Consider the following 15,236-nt stretch of genomic DNA (forward strand, 5'->3'; position numbering starts at 1 on the left):
ACCAGGTTCCTCCCAAAGTGACTTGCAACAAAAAGGGTGGTGACAGCAGCGCGGTGACTCTCGGTATATACACTCAGTCAGAAACTGCACCAGAAGGGGCTCGAGAGAGGTTCTTTCTGCTTTCCTCAGAATAAAATAAACAGCGTCGCGACGCGCTCATTTTGCTAGGATCCTCTGTTAATTCCACCTCGAAAGCCTCCCAGAATAGCGAGTATCATTCACTAACAGGACGAATCGCTGTTTTGTAAGCTGCCTCCTTCCTGGGTGAAGTTAATTTGCTTACGGCTCTCAGTCTGTCATCTGTCTTTGTTACCCACGCCGTCTTGTCCTTCAGTTCCAAACAGCTCCAAACAGACACTCATCTAGACACGCAGACGGAAACAGAAAGTTGTAAAACGTAAACGTCTGCGAAGTCAACCGTATTAAAATATTACAATAATTTCTTGGTGAAAGCCAACGTTTCGTCCCTTTCTGAGACTTTACTCCTTCTGCAAAATATATCCTTGCTTTCCTTGGTGCTCACTCGATGTTCATATTGAATAACAGGGGCACAGGCTACAATCTAGTTCCACTTCGTTCTCAGCTACGGCCTCCAGTTATGTATTCGAACTCTTAGAGCTCTGCTTGCTATGGGAAACGTACAGGAGCCGTAGACTTAATTGTTTCATAGCGCTGTATGATCTGACAAGAATAACTCAGTTCGGAAACATATAACATCAAATATACGAATACATTACGATTTCCTTATGTAATTCTTCTATAACATTATAGTTTAAAAAAAACGTTCACTTTGAAATATTTGAGACTGCCTACACGTTCTGATCACCTTATGTACGTAGTGTGACTGAGTCCGGGTGTAGAGAAAATCCTCTAACCGCTGTGAAGCAGTGAAAGCGACGTTTCAAAACAATGACGGCTTCAGTTAGTATGCCTGGTTTCCGCGATCCCTGTGATTAATGGCGCATTCGACATAAAGCTACACTTTACCTCTAGTTTTATCGAACTCTTTCTAGTATGCACTGATGAAACAAATCATTATGACCACCTGCTTAACAAATTGTTCGCCTGTCCTTGGAAAGACGTACACCACTGATTCTGTGTATCAAGGATCCGAAAGATCGTTGTTAGGTTTGTGAAGGTACTGGGCATTACATGTCTGTGCAAAGCTCTCGTAATTTCCGTAAATAAAGCGCCGTTGATTTGCATATTGCGACAGATTGTGACCCAGATGGCTCCCCTAGCATTTGCATTAAGCAAATTTTGTCCTCGAGACATCGACGTGAGTTCACTACAATGCACCGAAAACGTCTGTAGCTCGATTCTGGCTCCGCGACACGGAGAGTTATACTGATGAAAGATGACGTCGCCATCGGGGAAGACTTCACTCAAGAAGGGATGCAGGAGGTTCACAGCTGCCAATGTGTCTTCCATTACTACCACAGGTCCAAAGCAAAAGCAGAAGAATGTCTGCCACAGCGCAATACTGCTCCCAGCAGCCTGCAACCGTGGCACGCTGCACGTTTCAAGCCACCGTTCACCCTATGACGGCGTTTGTGGTGACGATCAGCGACCTAGTGAAACAACCATGTGATTCATCAAAAGAGCCAAGTTCCCATTGCTCGACGGGCGAATCCCGAGGGTTCCGTGTGCACTACAATCGTTATTCACGATTTCGTTGGGTCAACATGTGTACATGTCTGCTGCGGAGGTCCGTGTACACCAATGTACGATTAACGCTTTTTCCGAAACACTGGTGCACGCCCCAGCGTTGTGCCCTTTCGGCAGAGATGCCACAGATCGCCATCTATCCTACTTCACAGAGCAGACAAGCCTCTGCACACCACGTCCTCTGAAGAATTTGGACGTCGAACCATTTAGCGCGTAGTGGTAGTATCGCTCCCCTATCTTCTTGCATAGGTGAACACGACAGTAGCACGTGAACATTCGACCAGCTTCGCCGTTTTCTAGATACTCGTTCAGAAGATTATCGTATTAATAATCTGCCAATCAAACTTCCTGGCAGATTAAAACTGTGTGCCGGACCGAGACTCGAACTCGTGACCTTTGCCAGAGCTTCTGTAAAATTTGGAAAGTAGGAGACGAGGCACTGGCAGAAGTAAAGCTGTGATGACGGGGCGTGAGTCGTGCTTGGGTAGCTCAGTTGGTAGAGCACTTGCCCGCGGAAGGTAAAGGTCCCGAGTTCGAGTCTCGGTCCGGCACACAGTTTTAATCTGCCACGAAGTTTCATATCAGCGCATACTTCGCTTCATAGTGAAAATCTCATTCTGGTAATAATCCGTCCTTTGACAAAAACTCTTACCTCAGAGGACTTCCCTACCTTGAGCCCATATCTTCGTTGGGTTGATTCCCATCCACCTCTGCTGCGCTTACATACTTTTCATAGCGCGTCCCGTGCCCGAAACGTCACCCGGCGGCATCCGCCGTCGCCGTCGGCAGTGGTCATAATATTTTGGCGTATCACTGTATGTCGAATGTGTGTCAGTGTATGGATGATATGGGGACGAACGACTTCTGGATGAGACAAAATGACTTCCCCCGAAAGGCACAGAAATCACTGAATGGAAGTTTCTGTATATTGTCCCAGTTCAGTTCATATATTACTCGAAAGATGAGTGAAACACATTTCAGGGCCAGTCGTGTTGATATCGTTAAAACTGAACAAAGCTCCAACGTCCGGTCGTATCCCTACCGGATTCTGTTCCTAGTTTGCTGTTGTACTAGACCCTTCCTTAATAACCATAATATACGGTACGTTACTTCAATAAAATACCGCACCCAGTGGTTGCATGAAAACGTATGTTACACCAGTTCACAATTCCCCTAAAAGCAATTGTTGGAGAATGTAGGAACATATTTTGAGCTAAATTGTAACAATAAGGTGTCTCGAACGAGAGTCATTTCCTCCACGGATGAGGGAAACCTGAATCATTTGAAACTCTACCCTCATTGTTCTCACATGACATCCTATAAGTCGTGGATCAAGGAAATCGTTTCTCATGCAGCACTTTTTTATTCAATAAAATTCTTTTGGGTTTAAGGCCGCATTGTGAACTATTAAATTCCGACGTTTCGTCGACCATTGCAAGACGCCTTTCTCAGGGTGCACTGCTAACTGCTGAATGAGCACTAGTTTGGTTACTTATACACTATGGAGGAGACTGTCATAGGATATGAGGGTGAGGAGGAAGGCTATTAGGTGTTCATTTATTGGTCTTTGCATTACGTGATATCATTGGCAGAAATAGGCATTTTCCATTGGAGTTTCCTTTATTACTTGCCATTGGTAGAAACCGGCGAATGGGAAACAGAGCGGCAACTGCAGCGTAGCGTTGTATACTAACTGCCCAGTACCGTCAGCACTCTGTGTGTAGACACTCCCCCGCTGTGGCCTACCGCGCGCCTGTTGCTCTGCTAGAGCTGTCCTTCCACAAAGCTGTGACTGCTGGTAGCCATACGATGCAAGTCGGTACCCGTCTTCTCTTCAAATGGCTCTAAGCAGTACGGGACTTAACATCTCACCCACGTCCATGCCCGAGGCAGGATTCGAACCGTAGCAGCAGCCCAGTTCCGGAGTGAAGCGCCTAGAACCGCTCGGCAACACCGGCCGGCCCCGTCTTCTCTATTCACGTTGTCGGGTGGCTTGATTATTTCTTTAGCCTCTCTAATGTTCCGCCTCAAACTAAACGGCTGTTTCGTCAGTACACGGGCCTCTCGAAATTCGATCTTCATCCTGCTCTGTTCCTGGTGTTCTGGCACCGCTGATTTATTGTACAGAGAATTTCGCCCAGAGATTCAGTAACTCCTTGTACGTATGATAACAGGACGGTGTTCCGTGCTTCGTTCTGTATGTCCCTATTGCCCTCCTCCTTTCGCGCCATAGTTTTATGTATCATCTTCATGTCGTAGCCTTTAGCTCCAAAAATGAGGCTGAGGTTCTGTAGTTCAACTTTCAGATTGGGTTGGTCGCTGATCCTGTAGGCTCTCTTACTGAAAGTTTGCAGGGCCGATTTCTTTGCATAGCATGGTGGTGGGAGGATGCATGCAGGTTCTTGTCCGTGTTGGTGGATTCCTGTAAACTCTAAGCTTCCCGTCACGCCTACAGTAAACTTCCACGTCGAGAAAAAGCAATATCCCGTTCTTTTCTATCTCCGTGTTAAAGTGAGTTTTGCTGTGCTGCTGATTGAGATGTTGGTGGAAGTTCTGAAGCTCTTCTTATCCGTGTGGCCAGATGGCAAAGCTGTCGTCAGCGTCTCGTAGCCAGGATTCTGGGCGTAATGGTGCGGACTGGAGTAGTGTTTCTTCGAACGCTTGCATAAAAATGTCTGCTGCGACAGGCGATAGAGGGAAACCCATAACTACATCGTCCGTCTGCTCATAGAAATCCTCTTTCCACCTGAAAGAGATGGTCGTCCAACAGTGGCGCACTAGCTCGCGTATACCAAGTGCCATGCGTTCCTCTAAGATGTTCGTGGTGTCCGTCACAGGTACATGCGTAAATAAAGACTTCACGTCAAAACTAACCATCAGATCCGTACCCGAGACTTACAAAAGTGCTACAAAGCCGACGGAGCCCTTGACGTTTGAATCTGTGTGGCTTACTGGACGTCTAAGCTTCGGAGGCAATTCTTTCGCTGGTTTGTAGGTCGGTGAGTTAATACTACCCACTAGCCATACGCCCTGATGAAGGCGTTTTGCAATAGGCGCTGAAACGTCGAAATTTTATAGTTGACAATTAGGCCTGAAACCCAGAAGAATTTCATTGACTGTGTCAACGGCCGCGGAAGCCTACGTGTACAGTATTTTTTTTTAATTACCGTAAAACATTTGACTCAGCGCCACACGTAAGCTTATTATAAACATGAGTGACAGCGGAAATTTGTTAGTTGATAGGAGATATCTTGGCAAGGAAGGACGCAGCACGTTATTTTGGATGTAGAGTCATCGAAAGAGGTAGAAGTAGCTTGTGTGGTTCAGAAGGAGGTGTTGGGATTCTTGTTTTTCATGTTGCATGTTAATGACCTTTGAGAGAATATTAATAGTAACATTAGACTCTTTGGGAATCCTAAAGTTATGTATGATGAAGCGCTATGTGGAAAAAAACTGCACAAATATTCAGGCTTGGTATTGAAACACATATTCGCTCTTGATAAAGAAGATTTCAGAGGGGAGCAAATCATGAATCTTGCTTTAAATGTTCAGTAATAAAAATTTTGCATTGCAGAAAATGAAAAGTATACTGTGACTACAGAATCAATGAGTTACAGCCAGAATTGGTCAAGTCACGCAAATGTCTGGGTGTAAGCATTCATAGGGGCATAAAATGGAACCATCACATCGGCTTGGTCGTAGATAATGCAGGTGGCAGATTGAAGTTGATGGTATGCAAGGGAAACGCAGTAATTCTATAAAGGAATTTGGTTACAAAACATTAGCGTAATCATCCTAGAACATTACTGACGTGTGCGCGACTTGTACCCGTGAGGATTTGACAGGAGATAGGACGAATGATCAGAGGTTTGTTTGAACAATAGAAGAGTGTCATAAAGATACTGATAGAACCGAATTGGAAGACGCTTCAAGACAATCGCCGACTTTCCCGAGAGAAATCTAATTATTCAGTTTGAAGGTCTAACTTTTAAGTAATCCATCTAGGAATATATTACAGCTCTTTTGCTCATCGCTGCTGTAGGGACGGCTATGACAATCACAACTCGTACAGAAGCATTTAAGTAATCATTCTTCCCGTGCTCCATTCGTGAACACACCCAGAAAAGGCCATAATGACAGATAAGTGAGAAACAGCCTCATCCATGTTCTTCACAGTGGTTTGAGGAGTGTGGATATAGATCTAGATGTAGAGCGTGGGCAAAATAAAACTGCCCAGAAAAATATATCACGCACCCCAAGATAGGCAGCCCATTTTGCACCATTAGCCCTGGGCATGGACGATGTAACTTGGGTTGCCTACCTTATGGTGCATGAAATATTTTCCTTCTCGTTTTTATTTTGACCACGCTGTAGATCTTCACCGGGTTTGGTGTTGTGTTGAATCGCGAGTTGCAAGTTTTTGTAGTCTCAGAACTGTGGCGGCCACGCACTCACCGCGCTGCTGTGCTCACAGCTGGGGTCGCTGATGGCGGTGTCGACGCAGCCGCCGCCCACCACGACGACGACGGAGCGCCCGTCGACGCGCGCCCTGCCCATCGAGGCCTTCAACGTCGTCAACGAGCCCAGTGTAAGTACACTCCGACCACACTCCTGCTGCACTGCCTCTGCTGTGTCGTGCCCAACTTGCTCGTACTAACCAGCATTAATCCTTTCTGCCCCTCACGCTGCCACAGTGGTTTCCCGGAATGGTGAGTAACAATTCTCGCCGTACATGTTCTTTTATGTTAATTTAGCCTGTACTATGATTTACCTCACTACACAGAACTCGATAACGTGTTTAGTACCGTGTTCGAAGGATAGAGAACGTAATAGAGGATACTAAACATATTTTGTGACTGAAATGCCAGCACACCACCCGAAATTGAAATGCCAGCACACCATCCGCAACAGTCTGGACCGCCAGGTGTACCCACACTAGTAAACGCGTAAAGCTCTCACACGGTCCCAGTGATATTGATTTTCACCATCTCTGCATACAAAAGGCGACGTTCCGACTGACTCACTCACTCACTGGCTCATCATCGCCCAGGCCGAACAGCTAAGGATAGAGACATGAAAGTTGAGTAGGATGTTGATTTTATATTGTAGGCATCTTTTAAGAAGTCTTTTCAGAAGTGATGTTTCGTAATTCCACCCCTAAGGGGCTGAAATGGGGATGAAATATCTCTTGAAAATATTTCTTTGTTAAGGCAATTTTTAAGCGACAGCTACGGAAAATTGGTATTTGTTTTCTCGATCAAAAATATAGAAATACGTGTTTCAGCATGTGTGGAAATCTAACCCCTATGGGGGGTGAAATAGTGGGTGACACTTTTTTGAAAATAAATAGTTATTAAAGAACTTCTAAAACATTTTTAAGCTACATCTCTGATAATTATACTTAACTTTTCAGTTAAAAATAAAGAAATACGTTTCAGTATGTTTGGATATTAAGTCCCTAATAATAGCCGTGCCGTAGGTGCAACCACAATGAAGGGGTATCTGCTGAGAGGCCAGACAAACGTGTGGTTCCTGAAGAGGGGCAGCAGCCTTTTCAGTAGTTGCAGGGGCAACAGTCTGGATGATTGACTGATCTGGCCTTCTAACACCAACCAAAATAGCCTTGCTGTTCTGGTACTGCGAACGGCTGAAAGCAAGGGGAAACTACAGCCGTAATTTTTCCCGAGGGCATGCAGCTTTACTGTATGATTAAATGATGATGGCGTCCTCTTGGGTAAAATATTCCGGAGGTAAAATAGTCCCCCATTCGGATCTCCGGGCGGGGAATACTCAGGAGGACGATGTTATCAGGAGAAAGAAAACTGGCGTTCTACTGATCGGAGCGTGGCATGCCAGATCCCTTAATCGGCCAGGTATGTTAGAAAATTTAAAAAGGAAATGGATAGGTTAAAGTTAGATATAGTGGCAATTAGTGAAGTTCGGTGGCAGGAGGAACGAGATTTTTGGTCATGTGAATAGAGGGTTATAAATACAAAATCAAATAGGGGTAATGCTGGAGTGGGTTTAATAATGAATAAAAAAATAGGAGTACGGGTAAGCTACTACAAACAGCATAGTGAACGCATTATTGTGGCCAAGATAGATACAAAGCCCGCGCCTACTACAGTAGTACAAGTTTATATGCCAACTAGCTCTGCAGATGACGAAGAAATGGATGAAATGTATGATGAGATAAAAGAAATTATTCAGGTAGTGAAGGGAGACGTAATTTAATACTCATGGGTGACTGGAATTCAAGCGTAGGAAAAGGGAGAGAAGGAAACATAGTTGGTGAATATGGATTGGGGCTAAGAAATGAAAGAGGAAGCCGCCTGGTAGAATTTTACGCAGAGCATAACTTAATCATAGCTAACACTTGGTTTAAGAATCATGAAAGAAGGTTGTATACATGGAAGAACCCTGGAGATACTAAAAGGTTTCAGATAGATTATATAATGGTAATACAGATATTTAGGAACCAGATTTTAAATTGTAAGACATTTCCAGGGGCAGATGTGGACTCTGACCACAATCTATTGGTTATGAACTGTAGATTAAAACTGAAGAAACTGCAAAAAGGTGGGAATTTAAGGAGATGGGACCATGATAAACTGAACGAACCAGAGGTTGTACAGAGATTCAGGAAGAGCATAAGGGAACAATTGACAGGAATGGGGGAAAGAAATACAGTAGAAGAAGAATGGGTAAATTTGAGGGGTGAAATAGTGAAGGCAGCAGAGGATCAAATAGGCAAAAAGATGAGGGCTAGTAGAAACTCTTGGGTAACAGAAGAAATATTGAATTTAATTGATGAAAGGAGAAAATATAAAAATGCAGTAAATAAAGTAGGCAAAAGGGAATACAAACGTCTCAAAAATGAGATCGACAGGAAGTGAAAAATGGCGAAGCGGGGTTGGCTAGAGGACAAATGTAAGGATGTAGAGGCTTATCTTACTAGGGGTAAGATAGATACTGCGTATAGGAAAATTAAACAGACCTTTGGAGAAAGGAGAACCACTTGCATGAATATCAAGAGCTTTCAGGGAAACCTAGTTCTAAGTAAAGATGGGAAAGCAGAAAGGTGGAAGGACTATATAGAGGGTCTATACAAGGGCGATGTACTTGAAGACAATATTATGGAAATGGAAGAGGATGTAGATGAAGATGAAATGGGAAATGTGATACTGCGTGAAGAGTTTGACAGAGCACTGAACGACCTGAGTCGAAACAAGGTCCCTGGAGTAGACAACATTCCATTAGAACTACTGACGGCCTTGGGAGAGCCAGTGCTGACAAAACTCTACCATCTGGCGAGCAAGATGTATGAGACAGGCGAAATACCCTCAGACTTCAAGAAAAATATAATAATTCCAATCCCAAAGAAAGCAGGTGTTGACAGATGTGAGAATTACCGAACTATCAGTTTAATAAGTCACAGCTGCAAAATACTAACGCGAATTCTTTACAGACGAATGGAAAAACTGATAGAGGCCGACCTCGGGGAAGATCAGTTTGGATTCCGTAGAAATACTGGAACACGTGAGGCAATACTGACCCTACGACTTACCTTAGAAGCTGGATTAAGGAAAGGCAAACCTACGTTTCTACCATTTGTAGACTTGGAGAAAGCATTTGACAATGTTGACTGGAATACTCTCTTTCAAATTCTAAAGATGGCATGGATAAAATACAGGGAGCGAAAGGCTATTTACAATTTGTACAGAAACCAAATGGCAGTTATAAGAGTCGAGCGGTATGAAAGGGAAGCAGTGGTTGGGAAGGGAGTGAGACAGGGTTGTAGCCTATCCACGATGTTATTCAATCTGTATATTGGGCAAGCAATAAAGGAAACAAAAGAAAAGTTCGAAGTAGGTATTAAAATCCGTGGGAAAGGAATAAAAACTTTGAGGTTAGCCGATGACATTGTAATTCTGTCAGAGACAGCAAAGGACTTGGAAGAGCAGTTGAAAAGGAATGGCCAGTGTCTTGAAAGGAGAGTATAAGATGAACATCAACAAAAGCAAAACGAGGATAATGGAATGTAGTCGTACTAAGTCGGGTGATGCTGAGGGAATTATATTAGGAAATGAGACACTTAAAGTAGTAAAGGAGTTTTGCTATTTGGGGAGCAAAATAACTGATGATGGTCGAAGTAGAGAGGATATAAAATGTAGACTGGCAATGGCAAGGAAAGCGTTTCTGAAGAAGAGAAATTTGTTAACATCGAATATAGATTTAAGTGTCAGGAAGTCGTTTCTGAAAGCATTTGTATGGAGTGTAGCCATGTATGGAAGTGAAACGTGGACGATAGACAAGAAGAGAATAGAAGCTTTCGAAATGTGGTGCTGCAGAAGAATGCTGAAGATTAGATGGGTAGATCACATACCTAATGAGGAGGTATTGAATAGAATTGGGGAGAAGGGGAACTTGTGGCACAACTTGACTAGAAGAAGGGATCGGTTGGTAGGACATGTTGTGAGACATCGAGGGATCACCAATTTTGTTTTGGAGGGCAGCGTGGAGGGTAAAAATCGTAGAGGGAGACCAAGAGATGAATACACCAAGCAGATTCAGAAGGATGTAGGCTGCAGCAGGTACTGGGAGATGAAGAAGCTTGCACAGGATAGAGTAGCATGGAGAGCTGCATCAAACCAGTCTCAGGACTGAAGAACGCAAGATCAACAATGATGTGAAGTAGGACACGAAATGGTTTATGAAATATTACGTTACGAGCGCCTTTTCAAAGCTAAATCTATGAAAATTTGTATTTGGCCTCTCAGTTATGATACGAAATACTGTTTATCGGAATTCAGCCCCTATGAGGGTAAAATAGGGCACGATATACTTGCTGGAAATCTTTCGTCATGCAAGTATTTTTGACGCTACGGCTATGAAAAGTTGTATTTGGGTTCTTTGGTAAAAACAAAAAATATTGTACATGTAACTGTTTTTTGAAATTCAGTCCTAGGGGGGTGATATAGGAGGTGAAATGTTTTATGAAAGCATTTGATTGTGAAAAAATTTTTAGAGCTAAGTCTATGAAAAGTGATATTTGACTTGTTAGTTAGATATAGAGTGTTAGGGGATAAATGTTCCTACTGAAATATCACCACAAAACCACGAAAGGCATGAATTACAAAAACCTTGGATTCCATCTACCAGAATTACTTCTTGGTGAGAAGTACATTCGGAAAGACCATGTCTCTGTTGCCTTATAAAGCTTTGCAATTTTTGAACAGCGTAAAAGTGTTATGAAAGAAAAAAATTGCAGAGCATACAGACTAAGAAAGCAAAACAGCAGTGCTAAGCTAGTATGTAATAGATTCCGAACTACGGTTCGTGATACAAATAGATAGTAGTACGCAGACTAAAATCTGTTAAACCCGAAAGTTGGGATGACGTTTTCAGTTTCATAACAGAAAAAAGGTTCACACTCATACGTTGAAACAAACACTGAACTAACTTTACCAACTTGTCCGTTCAGTCTAGGATACGTTTCTTGGGGCAACATTCTATAAGATTTTTGTAAATTCTTGGATCGGCTAATAGGTCATATAGCGGAGTGTTACACTGCACGTCTAGCAGCGCATGTCACTTCTCTGCTTTTCCTCAACTCAGTTTCTTCCCTAATCACGCCATCTCTGCGCCCAGTGTTGTAACAATGTTCCAGTGAATGTTTCTACAGCTCGTAACGGCGTGATGGTGTATTAAGCACTTTTGCATTGTGTTCGAAAAGCAATTCCCATTCAGCATTAAGTGATGTGTTTTCTCCACTTTTTCCTTGTTTTTGAACAACTGCGTGAGACAACGGTGTTCCTACTTCAGAACAGAACTCTAATTTAACACGGTTGTTATTGTCAGCAAACTGTGACAATCCGACTGCCTCGCTCCAGCGGCGTTCCGGCTGGAGCCGTGCTTTTCTTCTCCTGTCCCTCCTCGTCCCTCAGCACCACTCGACGGAAAAAGCGCTCAGAGCGCTGGACAGGAGCGCGGCCGGAACGCTATTTGGCTAGGCCTGGTCTAAATAGTGCCAACTCACTTTTCTTAAAACACACAGAATTCAATTCAGTTTAGTGTGAAAGTTACTTCTGAAGGTTTGTTAACATTTCCATTGGCTTACAGAGAAAAGTGAAAGAAATATGAGAAATGTTCTCGACCATAGCTTTGAATATATAGGCTGATCAAAAAGTCAGTGTAAATTTGAAAACTTAATAAACCACAGAATAATGTAGATAGAGAGGTAAAAATTGACACACAGGCTTGGAATGACATGGGGTTTTATTAGAACCAAAAAAAAGTATTTCTAGACGCATGAAAGATCTCTTGCTCGCGTCGTTTGGTGATGATCGTGTGCTCAGCCGCCACCTTCGTCATGCTTGGCCGCCCAGGTCCCCAGACCTCAGTCCGTGCGATTATTGGCTTTGGGGTTACCTGAAGTCGCAAGTGTATCGTCATCGACCGACATTTATAGGGATGCTGAAAGACAACATCCGACGCCAATGCTTCACCATAACTCCGGACATGCCTTACAGTGCTGTCCACGACATTATTCCTCGACTATAGCTGTTGTTGAAGAATGATGGTGGACATATTGAGCATTTCCTGTAGAGAACGTCATGTTTGCTTCGCCTTACTTTTTTATGCTAATTATTGCTATTCTGATCAGATGAAGCGCCATCTGTAGGATATTTTATGAACTCTTGTACTTTTTGGTTCTAATAAAACCCCATGTCATTCCAAGCATGTGTGTCAATTTGTACCTTTGTTATCTACATTATTCCATGATTTATTCAGTTTTCAAATTTATACTGCCTTTTTGATCACCCGGTATATAGGAGTTTTCAAATATTTTCCAGCACCAGACGTTGATTGGAAATATTCTGCATGATGACGGGCTCTATAGCCTGCAGGTTGACAGAAACTGTTCCGTGCGTGGGCGTCCGCCTGTATACCCTCGCCGCTGTACAGCCCATGGCGGGTCTTCCAGCTGTCCAGCAAGGATGCGTGTCTCAGCCCGAATCAATGGAGCGCTCTGTCAGTTCGGAGACAGGTGTTCGTGCCAGAACTATGCACGGCATGGTAGGAGACGCAGAAAACCTCACGCGTTGGTGGGAATGTTTTGCACTTTTCCAGAATTACCAGTGTAGTATGATTTTTGAGGGCTGACTTTGTGCAGTCTTATTTTTTTGAACCACTGAAATTACCAGACTAATACTGAATTTTCGTGAGGATTTTTTTGGCCCTTCTGCAGAGCTGCAGTGTCGTGTTCATCGGTACGAAACTGCTTAAAATACGTAACTTCTAGTTTTTAGCTCGACGAACTCGTAGTTTTCTTAAGATAAATGTATGGTTATGGTTTTCCAGAATTTTAGTGCTCTTGTGCAGTATGTTGTGGGCTTTCTTTGGAAATTTTAATATCCTTTTTATGTTCATGCTACTTGCAGGTAATTTTTTAAAAAATGAATCAAATATTTTGCAAGCCATAACGGAAATTTGATTTTACTCCTCAGAGGCCACTGAACTAGCGTCAGGTCAACAGAAAACGGATCTAGACATTGTTAAAAGATATGAAAATGGTATCTGTTCTTTCGGACATGTCCGAAAGGACAGAAACCATTTTCATATCCGAAAGAACAGATGCCATGGGTGACCGTGCAGCTCTCTAAAATGAAATGATAATTAAATCAAGACATTAAGCTGTCGATAGGCGTTTATATACATCAACGGGAACAGCTAAAAATGTGTGGTCTGACCGGGACTCGAACCCGTCATCTCCTGCTTAAATGGCAGATGTTCTATCCATATGAGCCAATGAGGGCACAGAGCGACTGCAGGGACTTATCCCTTACACGCTCCCCGTGAGACCCACATTCCCATCTTAACGTCCACACACTACCTTCGTAGTTCCCCTGCCCATTACACTCATTACTCGTGGCAGACAATCTTACCGGTTCCCGTAAAAGTTCGGGCAATGCGTGTGCATCCACACAGAAGAAGAAGGTCAATGGCCGGTTATCCTTAACTATATTGAACCGTAAACTTAGTTTCAAAACATTTTCTTAAGAATTTACTTTATTTACTAGCGATTCATGTAGAACATTAACACATTTCATCACACTATGTGAGCGTGGAAGTAGTTGCCAGGGAGTAACTGATGGAAAAAAAATCACATTTCTTACAAAAAATTGAAATTTTATTCCTAAAACCCCTTTTTTTCTTTTTTTTGAAACAGTAAATGAAACAGATTTAAAATTACAATCAGAAAGCATCCTCCAAATATCAAGTTACGGTAGTTACAATTATTCAGAGGCAGAAATAACCATTTTTTTATTATGGCAGTAGGAGCCTTCGGGCTGAGAAGCTTGCCGCTCCCTTTTGACACGGCCGTAGTCACAACCGCTCACAACAATCTCTGAAAGACTACATTGGTGCAAATCTGCAACACACCAGACTACTTTAAACTAAAATTTTTAACAACTCACAAAACACATAAACTATGCACCCGGTAGGAGGGATGGAAATGTTACAAAACACTCACATTAAAAGGTACTTGCCACCGAAAGTGCAACTTGTTTTTAAAAGAAAACTCTTACGATGGAAGGGTGGCAACTTTATATACTAAAATGACCCTTTTAAATAAAAACCCATGAAATGCAGTCTTACATAAAATGTGCAAACATGCTCTACATTACACATATACCGCCTCTCAAGATGATAGGCAAGATAAAAACATATTTCAGGAATTCGGCCTTTACACTTTAGCCAGTAAATTCGTTAACACCGAATCCGACAAACATGACAGAGGCAGCTATTAACGTACGGCAGACCGACAGACAGACAGACACTAACTACCTAACACATGCTGACGAGAGACAGACAAGCAAGCTGGGGACGAGAGACTGACCAAGAAAACAAGTGGAATTTAAGAAGTGAAATGAAACAACATATCTCGAATCACTTAACTTCTAATAAACTGCGATGTCTGGCGAAGACCTGGTGCAGCATCCCCAAAACGCTCTCCGAACCGTCCGCTGCCAGCCGCTTCTCCCGTCTCACGGCGTCGCAGCTCGCACCGGCCAGCCCGATGTCGTGGTTTGACTCCTGCTGCTCTCGTGTCGGCCGCGAAGCCACTACGCCTCGCTATACGGCACGGCCACTGGAGTGACGTGGCTACCTCACATGCGCCGACGCTCCAGACGGCCAAGTCATCTTGTGTCTCAGTGCGCGACCGACCAACCGATCGATCCAGCTGCCAATCGCCACTGTCTGAACAGACTCGAGCAGATTGGCGGCCTGACACACACTAGCATTCCGGACGACAGACAGACACTAACTGACCCACACTGACCCGGCTGGCCAACTGACCAGACTCGCCGAAACTCAAGACTGCCCACTTGCCGAGCTTATAGCGCCCTTTAAATGCACGAGAACAGGCAACTTTTCCCCTTTCCTACCAGAGGGAGACACCAAAGCTGCGATTGCCACGGCGGCGCCACCGCCAGAAACGGCGGCGCGCTCTTCAAAACAGCAAATTCTACCACGGCTCATATATGAAGATGGTATCTGTT

General features: G+C 43.6%; 1 protein-coding gene across 1 annotated transcript in view; it reads left to right on the forward strand.

Moving 5' to 3' along the window:
- LOC124787950 (collagen alpha-1(XV) chain-like) overlaps positions 1-15,236 on the forward strand; it is a 244,078-nt gene that overhangs the window by 146,706 nt on the left and 82,136 nt on the right. Inside the window, exon 7 of the mRNA XM_047254949.1 lies at positions 6,143-6,256. Within this exon, the coding sequence (XP_047110905.1) occupies positions 6,143-6,256 (114 nt within the window). The remainder of the gene's footprint in view (positions 1-6,142; positions 6,257-15,236) is intronic.

This window comes from Schistocerca piceifrons, chromosome 3 (genome assembly GCF_021461385.2).
Source record: "Schistocerca piceifrons isolate TAMUIC-IGC-003096 chromosome 3, iqSchPice1.1, whole genome shotgun sequence".
NCBI classification, from domain to species: Eukaryota; Metazoa; Arthropoda; class Insecta; order Orthoptera; family Acrididae; genus Schistocerca; species Schistocerca piceifrons.